Source organism: Anomalospiza imberbis, chromosome Z, assembly GCF_031753505.1.
Source record: "Anomalospiza imberbis isolate Cuckoo-Finch-1a 21T00152 chromosome Z, ASM3175350v1, whole genome shotgun sequence".
Taxonomy (NCBI): Eukaryota; Metazoa; Chordata; class Aves; order Passeriformes; family Viduidae; genus Anomalospiza; species Anomalospiza imberbis.
In genome coordinates this window covers 40999320-41013885 of record NC_089721.1, presented here as the reverse complement: position 1 = coordinate 41013885, position 14566 = coordinate 40999320, and the positions used below count along the sequence as shown (strand labels likewise).

At 36.2% G+C, this 14566-nt stretch overlaps 1 protein-coding gene across 1 annotated transcript in view; it reads right to left on the bottom strand.

Annotated features, from left to right (window-relative positions):
* Positions 1–634: 634 nt before the first annotated feature.
* Positions 635–14566, bottom strand: part of EFNA5 (ephrin A5) — a 204459-nt gene continuing 190527 nt past the window's right edge. The window contains exons 3-5 of the mRNA XM_068176631.1: positions 6457–6522; positions 5987–6067; positions 635–1021 (exon numbers count right to left, since the gene is read on the bottom strand). Of these exons, the coding sequence (XP_068032732.1) occupies positions 900–1021; positions 5987–6067; positions 6457–6522 (269 nt within the window). The 3' untranslated portion in view covers positions 635–899. The remainder of the gene's footprint in view (positions 1022–5986; positions 6068–6456; positions 6523–14566) is intronic.

Below are 14566 nucleotides of genomic sequence, written 5' to 3'. Positions count from 1 at the left end.
ATTAACACCCAGAGCAGCATCCAAGGCTATTAGCTACTAAGTCAGCGCTGGGGAAGGTCACTTTATTCTCAAAAGTGCCTCTGCATTTCAAGAAAAAAATTTTAGCACCACGGTGATTTGTTTTTAAATAAAATAAGCCGGTGTGCATTATCCCCTTAAAACGAAATAACAGAGGCACTCACACCCCCAGTGAATTTTCTTAAATCCGACCTTGCCTGCTGTGTACAGCTAACTTTTTCCTCTCATCAAAGAAAGCAATTTTACTTGTGAGCAAAAATTTTACTGTCAAAGATGTTGCAAGAATCCCATAAGAAACATCATTTTCCCCTTTCAGAAGCCTGTTCACTTAGAAGCTTTTGGAGGAAATGGTGTTATATCTATACTTAATATCTCCCCTCTAGTCCTGACATGGTGACACAATGCCTTGCATAACCATCTTACAGTGCTGAATGAGAAGGCAGAAATATTGTATCACAGAGAAAGACTCTCCCAGGTTTTCACTCACTTTCCTTATCCCTCACTGACTGCATCTGCCACTACACTTTCTTGTCCACATACGGATGACACAGTGAGCTAACAGAGGTGACTTCTTAAAGAAGAATGCAGAAGAAAATAAGAATCACTAGTGTCACTATTATAGTTTGGCATTTTCATTTGGAGTCCTTTTATTTATATGGAGGGGTTAAGAAAGTCACAGGGTAGGTAGGGGTGGGTGCTGAAGCTAGTTATCCCCTTCAAATTTTTGCTGAGTTCAGGCTAAAAGGGAGAAGAAAAGGGAAAAACAACAATTTGACATCTGCAAAAACAATAAAGTCCCTTTCCTGGGATGAGCTGTTAGGTGGATCTTTGATGTTCCGAGACCCTTGATTTTCTGTGACAGGTTGATGGAGCATACTGTGCTATAATATCAAAAGCATTGCCAGGAGGAACAATAGAGTTGCCAAAAGCTGGCTGGGTATCCTTGGTGTCTGTGCCGCGTTCTCACCACGGGATGGCTCGGCTGACTCATGTACGGTATCATCTGTTCAAACAGAAAGCATACATTCCAATGAGATTTTGTATCCTTAATAAACTCTCACTGAGCTGACAACTCTAAGTAGATTTCAGTGCCTTTATGAAATAGGGCAATGAACCTTGTGCTGTCATTGACTTTCACAAGCGTGTAATACCTCATTATGTAACCAACTTGGGGCCAAGTCCTGCATTTCTTACTGGCAAAACTCCCACTGAAGACCAGAGGAACAGAAAGTAAGTAGGATTTCAGGAGATTGAGGGATGGAAGGTTCCTCTTCAGTAAAACACTGTGGTTCTAGCTTCGGATGTCTCATTAGATAGCAACATCAGTTGGGAGGCAGCTAAATAAAACACCTGGTTTTCAAAAGTGTAGCACAGAATTAATTTTGCAGTTAGTCCTTTTATTTGGTTACAGATTTTGGCTCCTGAATTTGAAATGACAGCCTGTAAGCCCAAGCATAGACCCCCCTTCCATGCATAAAATTTCCACTGAAGTATGTTGCATCTAGGGGTGAGCAGGAGATATAAATCATTCCTTCTTTCTTCAAATAAAATTTTAAAGACTAAAACATGACAGTCGCTAATTTTATAGAATATATACTCAATATGGAAAATCTCACTATCTTTCATGACACACAAAATAGAGATTTACATATATGCTACTAGAACTAATGTAAAAAGAACCAACTGAATTAGGAAAACATGCTTATGCATTAGTGGCAGAAGAAAACAAGGTAGCAAATATCCTCCGTATCCAAAGCTATCTAATTTAGCTATTCAAAAAGCAAACAGTCTGGGGCTTGCCATAAAAAAATCAGCTCTTGTTTTTCATTACTAAATGAAAAGAAAAAGCCAAACCTTTTTAGGAAGCGTGAAGTGGCCTTAAAATGTATTTGTAAGTTTATTTTAGAGCACCAATGTTTCCAGCATAGTATCTCACCTACTTGATTAAATAAGCTGCCTATTTTATAAGAAATGTCAATGTGCCTATGATGTTTCTGTCTCAGCTCTCATCTCAAAAAATGGCACTGCCAGGATTACATTGGGTGAGACCTGAGCAGAAGCACTAAGGGAAGCAGGAGTCAGGACACTGGGATCACCATGCTGCTTTGTCATGGAGCCTTTCATGTTACTTGGCTTTAGCCACAGGCAAGCTTTCATACCCTTGACACCTAGCACAAAATCAGAAGAACACTTAGCATAATTTAGGTTAATAGGCTCTTCAGCCCCAGCTTAGTTACACAGCAAGGTGCACAGTAAACCAAATTAGAAATTTATCACATGTACTTTCTCCAGCACTAATTGATGCTGTAATCACATAAGACTGCTCAAGGCAAAAGTATGAAAAGCAAGCACTGATTAGCTGTAAATATGTTCATGTTTATGACAAAGAGACATCTCTTCTTGGTAGTGCCAAGCAATAGCATAAGAGGCAAAGGGCAGAAACTGATGCACAGAAAGTTACACCTGAAAAGGAGGAACTTCACTGTGTGTGTGACTATGCACTGGAACAGAGTGTCCAAAGAGGGTATGGAGTCTTCCTCACTAGAGACAGTCAAAAGCCATCTGGACATAACCCTTAGTACTATGCTCGAGGGGACCTGCTTGTGTACAGAGGTTGGATTAGATGACCTCCAGTGGCCCCTTCCAACCTTACCCATTCTTTGATTCTGTGGCATCAGTGGGAAAGTCTGGCTGGAATGGCTTAAGTTGAAGCTCTGCAGCATGGATGGCAAGGAGACCCTCCTGGGCATACTGGGGCCAAATGAGGCCCTAGCCTTTTCCTCCAGAATTATTCCAAAGGAATCTAAAAATATCAATGAATGCTGGCTTCTGAAAATAATACTTTCAGTAATCGTCAATACCAAAAGCTGTTTCACATTTCCCATCTGAGTCACAGTCTTGTACTATGGTGACACTGCAATGTCAATGGAGTACTTCAGAAAAGCTTGCTTCTTAATTAAAACATATTTAAGAAACTACAGGGAAAATACCCCTGTGTTGACAGTTCTACCTCCTTTCATATATTTAAAGTTAGCTGTTCCCAATTTAGAAACATTTACTCACTTCTGATGAACTAAAACTACAGAGAAGAATGATATGTATTACCTTCCGCCTTTAGAATTGCAAATAAGTCTGAATTTGTGACACTGAATGTCAACAATTTTGGCCTAATTACATCAGTGAGTCAGCACTAAAACACAATAGGGCAGAACTAGTGTATAGCAATAATAAATCCTTGTTCTCACTGACAATCAGATACTGCCACAACTGGAACACTGGCTACTGCTGAAAAACTCAATGAAAAAGTACTAAGATAAAAAGATTACCTCTCTTAAATGAAAAATACAGAGACATTCTATAATGCCATTTTTATAAAGCCATTCTTCACAGAAGAATTAATTTCCATGTAACATTAAGGGATTCCTTTTCAGAAATCATCTGGGATTTCTCTCAGTGCTGTTGCGAGGTTTCTGCACTCATATATTAGAACATGATTCATCTGCAGTTATGAAAATCACTTTACAAATATGATTTTCCTTGGAGGTGCAGAGTCATAACTGCACAGCCTTTAAGGCTTGGGGAAAAGGGTTTGCTTCATTTAAAGCATTGAGGACAATTGAAGAAGAAAAGTTTCCTGAGTAGAATCTAGAATGTCACTACTAAACACTGGGAATACCAGCAATACAGAAAAAATTATTTTCATAGCAATGAATTTTTCAGATCACACAGCCTTACATCACATGCTTCAGGTATAACTTTCACATATGCATGGCTGCAATTTTTGTTTAAGGACTTTTTCTTTTTTATTATTAAGGAGAAAGAGAGGGGGAGGAATAGGAATAGGAATAGAGTCAATTACTTCCACCACTTGTGAAACTGCAATCACTGTAGATTCCTACAAATTTCTGAACAAAACCAGTGAAATACAAGGGTTTAAAATTACATAAATAGCGATTTTTACAAGAAAGATGACAGTGAGTAATCTGCTGAACATGACCCTCCTGCCTTCTGATTCTTCTGTCTACTGTGGAAGAGGACCGTACCAGGCTAGGGGAGAGCACAGAAGCAGAAGATGCTCATCATAGACATGTAAATTAGTACACAGAACACATGCAACAAGATCCATCAAGGCAGCAGCAGCCCTAACAGGCCAACAACAGAGAAATGTGACAGCAGTTGGCACATCTCAGAGTGACTGATTATCTAATGGTTACTGGCCCAATTAAAAATACAAATATTCATCGATATCAGGAGTGGGAATTTTGTGGTACCAAACCTTCTCATTAAAGCTATTATTTCCCATGGTAACACAAACAGTATTCCGTCTTAGACTGCAGGATGCTCTTTGTTTGATTTTGCTTGCCTGGCTTGCCTGCTGCTTTCTAATGATGTGCTTTTGTGACGATGTTAGCTAGTTACAGCCAATCAGTAGGAAGTGAGAAGCACTGCTGAAACAAAAATTTATCAAGTTTACTAAAATCATGCATGTATTACTCAGATGATCTCTTTTGCAAGCAGTATCAGGCACATTAATTAGACCATGTTCACCAAATCACAAAATGTAAAAAAGTGCACTGAGTTTCAAATTCATAGGTAGAGACACTGAGAAAACATCCTAGTGTCTTCTGCAGAAGAATGCTGCTAGTAAATGTATAAATATAACCAATGTAAATGTTCTATCCTTGGACTTAGATTTACTTAGAGAACATCTTTGATTTGCAAACTTCAAATTTTAGGGAAGATCTGAAAATTGTTTTAAAGAAAAATAATAAATTCTGTTGTTTATCCATGAGTAAATAATTTAAATTGGCTAAATTGTAAAAGCCTTATTATACTTATGTATAACTAATGAATTTTAATTAAATGATCTGCATATAAAAAAGAGAAAAAAATTAACATGTTGTTTTATATGCAAAGAGAAAGTTGCTTCATATTCAAACAACATAAGAGAAAAAAAATCTCAGTAATCTGTTCTTTAGTGTATGTACTAAATGATATATGTGTAATATTTGTTGATATGATTTGTGTATTTGCATGTTTATTTTCATTTTTGACACTCTAATACAACATGTAAGTAGGGTGTAGGTGCATATAAAATGAATATATCTACCACTACTGCATATACTTTTCCTACATACCTACCTAATTTTAACTCCTTTTGAGTCATTCGGGTTACTCATACCCCTAGAATTATATACACTTCTATCTGTCACAAGCTTCAGCCACACAAACAACACACATGCACTTTCCACATGGAGACACGTTAGCTTGATTGATGGTGGAGGTTAATGTAACATTTCCCCAGGCAGATGAAGAGCGTCCTTATTCCTAAGGCACTATTTTGCAAGAAAAACCCCCCAAAACTTTAGTTTGCTTCAATAAAAGTAGGAGAGAAATTTGTATGTCTACATGTATGTAAAATGATACTTTGCCTAATGAAGTACATATACAACTATATATAATTTCAAAGGACTAGTTTCTTTTTAAACAAAAACTCAGTTAGTTGCATACCTGCATCATGTACTGGCATTCAACAAGCATTTGATCCTGTTTTTCTTCAAGTCTTTTGAAACCACCTAACAAATGAAGTGTGCCCATTGACTTTATTTCTAAAACTTTGGGTCCAATTAGTAAATAGAGAGTGCTGCCAATATACTGAGTGTTTGGCTTGGATGGGCCAGTGGCTTCAGGGTACTTGTGGAAATTTTACACTGGCACACACCAAATATTGCTAAATCATGTCACCCAAAAAAAAAAAAAACAGAAAACAAATAAAGTAACATTTTTACTTCCCTGCATTAAACAAGGATACAGGAAGTATACCACAAGCTGTATTAGCACTGCTAGAAATTTGCAAAAGCAGGACAATTGTACCATGCAAATCATGCAGAGAGAGGAGGAAAAAAAAGTACTGAAGCACCAGAGGAATACACACATTTGTTAAAAGAGATTCTCTAAGCATACTAACCTGCTGGTTCTAATGAATTTTCTACTTTGTCGTTAACATCGAAAACACGATCATGAACACCTATAGTTTTCATACAGCTGTCTATAACAAAAATAGAGATAACAGCCAAATATGTTAGTCAAACACCCTTACACTCCCCATTTTCCTTTTTTCCTCTCTTTTTTTCTCTCCATTTACTGTACATAATTAGGCATATTCATATTTTAAAGGCTGTGGCACTTGTCCAAATGCCAGTATAAGTCTTCCATTTGTACAAAGTTCAAGAAACAACTAGCTAGCAACTGCCAAGTAATTCAAACAAAGCTTTATGAAAAATTATAAATACAATGAAAACCATAACACAAACATTGCTGTATGCACAGAACAGACAGAAGATTTAACTGTAAAAAAATAAAGTTGTTGTTTATTAGACCACACAGTAAAGCAGGTGCTAGAAAACCATCCTCAAAATCTTAATCTGAAGAACTTACTTGCTGGTCGTACAAACACCTTAAGCTTTAGGCAGGATCTCCTTCCATTATCTGGGATAGCAGAAGCTGTAGAATGAAGAAAAAGGAAAATATAAGTGGAAGAGTAAGAGAGTGAAAATCCAAAATACCTTTTGTGCTGAAATAAAATATTCTTTCTCTTTCCTTCATCTGAAGGACAGGACACACTTCAATCCCTGAACATAAGGACTTCAATTGAACAAAGTAGCTTGATTATCCAAAAGCATATAATAACTTCAGATGTTATTCAAATTAATTTCTTTATTATTTTACATGGAAGAAGTGAAGCACATGCTACTTTCAATGTTTCATTACCTCCTTTCACCTTTCCACATCTTCTTCTTGAACACTTGTTTAATATGGCTTTTGCTATAATGCATATGTCCACACTGAAAAAATACTTCAGAATACAGAATACTCAGAGAAAAGCTAACCTTGAAATTTTAGGCCATAGACTTCAACAACCCAAAAGGGGATGAAAAAACAAAATTACACCAAAGATGACAGTGGTAAAAATGGAACTATCTATATACTTCCAGCAAAGTAGAAATACTCACCATTAAAATTTACAGCAAACTCAGTCTCCATATGCAACAGTCTTTATTGAGAAAATACTTATCTCACTTCAGTCAAAACATGATCCCTCATGTTATACAGCTAACAAACCAAAATCAGTTTATTCCTGGTTTCTGCCCTCCCTCATAATTTCCCATACAAAGTATTTAATTTTTAAGCATACTTAGTGTATTAGGAAAAAAAAAATTAAGTGGAAATATGTCTAGCCCTAATGCAAAAGGTCACCCACAAAGGCAGCACATACTTATTTCACAGAAAAAAGTGCTGTTGTGGTATCTTTCTTTCTATAACCATTCTTGCCTCAAAATACAACAAAATAGGGAAATATGCCTGCCTCCCACCACCAAGGTATCCCTTGGGCATTTTCTGCCAATATTTACACACGAGTAAATTTCCTCAATATCTGCAATTCTGATACTGTACATTCGCCCACAGTTCAACATAGACAACCAAGGAACCTGACTTGGGCATGAAGATACTCACTTGTGAAAGACCATTCACATTTTTTTTCCTGAAAACTCCTCAAGAGCTATTGCTAAAAATATTACCTGAAGCACTGCAGAGCACCTTTTCTTTCATTGCATTCAAAAATCTATGTTATTAGGGCAGAATGAGTTGCATTTTCCATTAAATGGCCACTACTGTAAAAGATGATTGGCCAGACAAGATGTTAGTTTACTCTGTTTACCCTTATTTCATCCATGTCCTTGCGTGTGACAAGAAACTAAAATAATTCATACATAGATATATGAGCTCTTTGTCTTCATGTTAAGCTTGCACCTGAACGGCTCCTCAACTATTTTGAAATCAATTTCCTAATTCATCAATGATCTGCTTGCAGGACAGACATACGATTATTCCCAGAATTTACGAAGAACTAGCGAATTCAGTACAAACAAGGAGCAAAGTAAAGAATCTAATACGGCTCATGTTGTGATTCTGCATCTTGAAAGTTCTCGAAAAATTGCTCCTCTCTTTTAGTCAAAATACAAAAGCATGTAGAAATTATGCGCTCCCCCCACAATGCCAAGCAGTTAAGAGTTAACAGCTGTCTCTATAGCATCTTACCCAGTCAGAAAATTTCCCTCTATTGAGTTTGCAGAAACTGGTGTGTTATTTGGGGCACAATATTGCACTCTGTTGCTATTTTCAGGAAATTATGTCATTTGGGTGGCCCTTACTGAATAGATGCAACTGGCTAATTACTTTGTTAAGACTAAACAGGTAATTGTAGATTTCTCAAAAATAAGAATCCTATAGTAATTATCTAATTACTAGGATTGAGGTGAAAAATCACATTTCCAATATAAGACAAAACTGAATACCTACAGTAAATTTATCACTGACAGATTTTTTTCTGCCCAGAAATTATTTCAGAGGTGCATGATGGCACATATTTATTTAAAGGCAAGTTTTTGCTTTGATGCTTACATGCTCTTGCTTATGTCCATAAAATAAGCATGTTTTGCTTATTTAAGCTGTTGTTTATTAGAATACTCTGTTAGTCAGTGACTAACTAGAATATCTGACTAGCTAGGATAGCTAGAAGCTATTAATATCCCATCTGGAAATAAAATCTATTATTTCTGGAAAAACAGAAAATTAATGCTTAGTACACTGAAGCTTATATGTTCACATAATATTTACACACACATAGGAGCAAATAACAGCTAGTGATTTGCAATATTCTTGGGAAGAAAAATATTAAAAACCATTCACTGTTGAAATCTTTTCCATCACTCTTTACACTCTGTTGCTACTGTAGAGTATGTAATGAAGAACTGTCCTATTGCAACCATAGCAGTTGCACTTAAGTCATCATTCCAGAAACTGGCACAGTCTTAGTGAGAAATTTGAAATAGTGCTTTTCTTCTTTCCAGAGAAATTCTATATTTTCAGTCTTTGCTGTAAACTCAGAAAGATTCCTCTTTAATCAGTGCTTTACACCTTCAGAAGGAATAATAATGGCTACAAAAAAAAAATCAAGTATCAGTTTTCAGCACTTCCATCTTCCTTAACAACCAAGACCAAGGTGATGAAGGGATACATTGCAACTTCTTTGGCCTTCCTGAGAAATTAAATGCTGGTTGCTAAGATGCATGACTGCAATCAATTTTTTTTTTCTTCCTTTCTTTTACTTCCACCCTCCCTCTTCTTTCTTTCTCCTTTTCATCTTAAAAGAAAAAAAAAAATACACCAATGTTAAATTTTTGTTGTAAGACCAGATGTATCACCCATAAGAAAGAGTCAGGAAAGGAGAAAGAGAACGGCTCCTTGTCAGCTGGGATCTGTTAAAGCTGCTTCTCAGATTGCTGCTGTTGCTACATTCCACTGAAATTAGCTACAGTATAAGAAAAGTTGTCCTTTCTAGGTGGTACAAGCAGAAATTTCTTTCTCCTTCCTGAACAAAATCAGGTTGGACCCTAAGCCTTTGCTACAAGGGTATTTGTCCATTTAAAAGGTGATATTAGTTATAAAATACAGGCCAGTTCTGAGAGCAAGAATCCTCTGATACTAATGGAACCTGTCCAAAGTAACACTTTCCATTTCAAAAGCCAGAGTTCCCATGGAGAAAAAAAAAAAAAAAAAAAAAGCAATTGATTCCTTGCTGCAAAACAAAAAAGAAGCCTTTGAATAAACTCCCTTATAAGGAGCAAAATATGTTATATCCACTTATTTTTCATTAATGATATTAGACCAGAAAAGATCTAACTGGTTTAGTTTGTGTCAGGAAGAATCACAACTGAAAACAGAAGAGAAAATCAGAAGAGGAATGCTAATTTTGATACTTCCCACCTCCCCTGCCATACCTCACCTTTACCAGCAACTTCATGAAAATCTCCTGGGTCCCTCTCTTAAAGAAAATGTTTTAGACCTCATGATAACACAAAGACTTGAGGTGAGAAGAAAGTGAACACTAAAATCCCTCTGAAATCACAAGATACATGAAAACATCTCAATGATTATAAAAATAACTGGTTTGATCTCTTCATTATTTTTTTTTAAATAGGAAATTTCTACAATTGAGAAGAAATTTAAGTCATGAGCTCTATTCTTCAGATGAGAATTCCATCTACATTAGTTGAACTAGGAAAAAAAATGTACAATGAACTTTGTATACAGGACTAAGTCCAAGCTGGATCTGAAAACAGCCTATAATGACAAATTAGATGGGAAAACGTTTCATCTCTGAACTGCTTCTGGTTACCAATTTTATACTCTGTAAGGAAAGGAAAGAGAGTGATTAAAATTATTCTCTCCTCATCTACAGGCAAACCATAAATATTTCTGTATTCACTAGCTATATTTAAATATTAAAAACAAATTTATACAGTTCCCTCATCTCTATCTTAAGTAGTTCTCGGCTAGAAAACACATGGTACATTATTAATATATTAGATATAAATAACAGGTTAGGCCCTTCCTCAGCCTAGTAACAATTATCAGAGTTATTCAATGACTGCAGAAAGCTGCAGATAGAGAACAAAAAAGTAGCATATACAGGGAACTGTTATGCAGTTCAATTTACTATGATAAATCCCCAAAACTCCTTTAATGAGTCATCAAGATATGAACCAAACAGCATACAAAATAAGCTAACAAAAAAGTAAATGTAAAAAATAAATAAATTAAAATTTCAAAAGTAACTTAGTTATTGATGTGACAAAAGTAGCAATTATTTCCTTTCCTAAGAGAGGCAACAGTTTCACTGAGGCTGTTTCTAACCTAAAAAGCAAGTTATCAGAATGCCACATTTAAAGTGTCTCAACCATCCTATTTATTGATATTCACATGTAATCTGTCTTTACCTCTGCTTGCCTCCTCACTCATTCTTGACTTTCTAATTACAGGATTGCACTTTTCCCTAAAATGCAAGTCCAAATACAGAGAAAAAAAGGAATCACAAATGCAGTTCAAATCCTCCTTTAGCACTACAAAGACATTTAACATTCATGGCACAAGCCACTGTGGGCCTCATTAGAAAGTGAACCTGGTTCAGCTGGAAATAGCACTCCATTTATCTAAGGCACTTCAACAGCACCTTTGTTTAGAATGTGGGGACATTGGTAAAGAACATCCTTTCCCTACACAGAAACACAACACCCTCACCATGCCTCTGCAGATACTCTGCAGATGGCAATTCTCTTACTATTTTGTATTTCAATTTCTATCACCAGTTCACTTGGAGCATTCTCTGAAGGGATTATAAAGCACTCTTTGTGAAGCACAGGAGACAAGGCAATGTTCTCCTTGCATTTTTGAAAAATGTGATCAATGTTTTCTTCTGTCTGCTAGGAAATCCAGCAAACAGGGTCTCCTTGTAGGCAAGAACTGAGAAATCCTGCCAAGATCTCACCTCAGTCCATTGCAGATGTACTACTACTAGCACCCTCTGTTACACAAACTCTGGCTCTGATAAGTACTTCCCAACCTCAACCACTGAACAGAAGTATTGTTTCAGACTGGGAAGACAATAGAGCATCAATTCTGAACTTTCCAGCACAATAAATCGAGATGCCACATGCATACAGCTTGAGTAAATACCTAACACTTACTGCCTAGTCAAAGGGTTGCATATATAACTTCTGTAAGCACCTGGAGAAACACCACAAGAGAACCTGCAGCAACCTAGTACACAGGATGCTGGATGTTGGGGATCATAAACCCATGTTTAGGCAGTCCTTGCACTCCCTTAGACCTGCAATTTTTCTCCAGGAGAAAATACTTATAGCTGTGATTTGCCTCTAGCCCTTTTAGGCACAATAGCACTCCCATTAGTCAAATCCAATACCCAGGTAACCTTATACAACCCGCAAATCATAACTCCGCCAACCTGAGGTACTTTAACATCCAATATCGTGGGTCAGCTACAGAGCTTTATAAAGTTTTAAGAAGAGTCATCTGCTTCTTTCTTTGTACAGAAATGTGTGAGAGCATTAAAAATGCAGTTTTCCATTATGTTTGCCACAGGCAATATTTCTCAATTTGTGCAAGTCAGAAGAAAAATAATAGCCTATTAGTTGTTAGAAGAGTTCAGCTTTTCCCCTGTAGGTTTTCATGTGACTTACCATACAACATAAATGTATACAAATTAGCCAGGTAAATGCACAATTAGTTATTAATATTCTTCTCACAGTTTAGATTGAAAAAAAGTTACGAATTTGCATAAATGGTACAACAGAAAAAGTCAGCTAGAATTAAATCAACCAATAAAGCACTCCTCCATACATGAAGTAAGGTCCCTATCTAAGAACAATACAGGATTTTTCAAAATATTTATCAAAAAAATTACTTGGAAAGATTTATAGATAATTTTCTCCTGTACATATTAAAACAAACAAAAAATTAAAATAGGTAAATACTAGTCCTAGAGAAACCACTTCTTTTGCCAATACTTGAATTTAAATTAGAAGTCTTTTCATGCCTGCTCTTCCATTCCAACCCATGAGCAAAAGATTTGTTCTGGCAGCACACACATGACTCCATTCTGAGAAAATTAATATATTGAATGATTATGACTAACTCATACTTCAGACCTAATAATTAAGCACAATTCCTCAATAAATCATGACTAAACTTTCTGGTAGCTTTGTCCTAGCCAATTCTATCATCTCTGTATTTAGTGATAACCAAGATGAGAACACAAAAAAATTACTCAGCAACTTAAAGATTCAGAAATCTCAAGCCAACAGAGAGACAATCTAAACTGAAAAACCCCTTGACCCAGGGCTGCTAACACTCATAAAATTCTATTAAAAATTACTAGAAATGGAAACAAAATAAATAAATACGTGAATAAACAAACATGAAAGGTGACAGCTAATACTGCTCATGGCTTAATACAAGCAAAAGTAGTGTGGACACTAGCATGTCCAATTGCATATTTTAAACCCCACACTATTAATAGGACACCTAATACAAATGCATATTTTACACTACTCTTGCATGCTCAACTACATCTGCATTTAATTTGTGCACTGATCTCTGTATGTATAGGTATATGCCTACGCATAAACACAGACTTATACGCTGCATTTCATTCAAAATATAAATGACAAAGTGCACAGCATAGAGGAAAAGACTTTATAAAAGGCATGTCCACAACAAACAGATTGTGAAATGCTACATTTATTTCTAATGTCTTATACATAATTTGGACTGGCATTGCACTGTGTAAATACACTGCATTATTATGGCCTATCTCACAAGTGACTATATTTCTCAGACCTACTAAAAATAACCTAGTAAATGGAAATGAGTTGCCAGACAAATGCTATTTTAGTGAGATTTCTTGGAAGAAAGCAATACAGAGTTACTGTTTCTGCACTTAATGCTGAATTAACTGTCCCACTGCAACTGCTTGGCCAGGAAGAATATAATTTTTCTTGCATTTTCTAATCCATTGCAGCTTATATATCTGGTTGAAGGCTGTAGAGACTGAAAATATGTTTTGCATCCAAATCATACCAAAAAAAAAATCAGCCATGTGTGTTAGGAAACGTAAACCATTGACTTACAATTTTTTTAAGCTGCTCATTTAGTATTTCTTCTTAGCATGGTCTAGCCCTATGTCTCTCTCAGGAAGATCCCCTTTCAACTAAGGGGGAATTTAATGACAAGCTTTTTCTGTTGCTGGCCTGGCTGGTGTACTGGAGTCAGACTTTTTTAGTGCAGACCATCAAAGCAACCCAAAGTACAGTTCTTCAGTACTGGACACCTCCAGAGGCAAACAGCAGCTGAGGGCTTATATGAGGCAGCACTCTGAATCCAGTCCAAAGGCTTTTTGCAGTTGCACCTTTATCATCTGTGCTTCCAAGTCCCTGAGTGCAGTTGAGTTCAGCAAAACCTCAGTGCAGGGCAGCCTGTACCCTTTACACCTTGAAGAGTCCGACGAAACAGATGTTTCAGATGCTAGAAAATCCAATTGTGCCTGCACTGCTTTCCTCTCAACTGAGCCTTGAACCAGTAAGAAAACAAAGCTCAAAGTTCTTTGCAAAGATTTTTGTTTCTTTTCATAAAAGCAAGAACATTTATGTTTAGAGTGAAGCTGTCAACTAATTGCAACTAACTTGAGCTTCTCACAGAATCAGTTTTGCTACTGTGGTGTTTCTTTTCATTAAAAAAAAAAAACAAAGCTCTGCTGGAAATAAAAGAAAAGCATATCTTACTTTGAACAGACTTTTAGTTGCATGTAAGTTCCTGTGAAATGTAAGGATGTAGAAATGAAAAATAGACAATATAGTTACTTCCACATTAAATATTTGCAGGCATTTCTCACATATAAGGTTTCTCTTTCACAAATTCAAACTGCATTGCATACCTTAAAATAAGTGCTAACATTTCTGCACTAGCCCAATATAAATGACTGATGCCATATTTTCTGTTGCAACAAACCAACACTTATTAACTAGAATGAAATAAAACCCTCAGATCTCATTACTGATTTCAGTGGCATTAACAAAATCAAATACTGTTATTGTACTACATTAAGACTGTATTAGAGCAAATTGCTAAT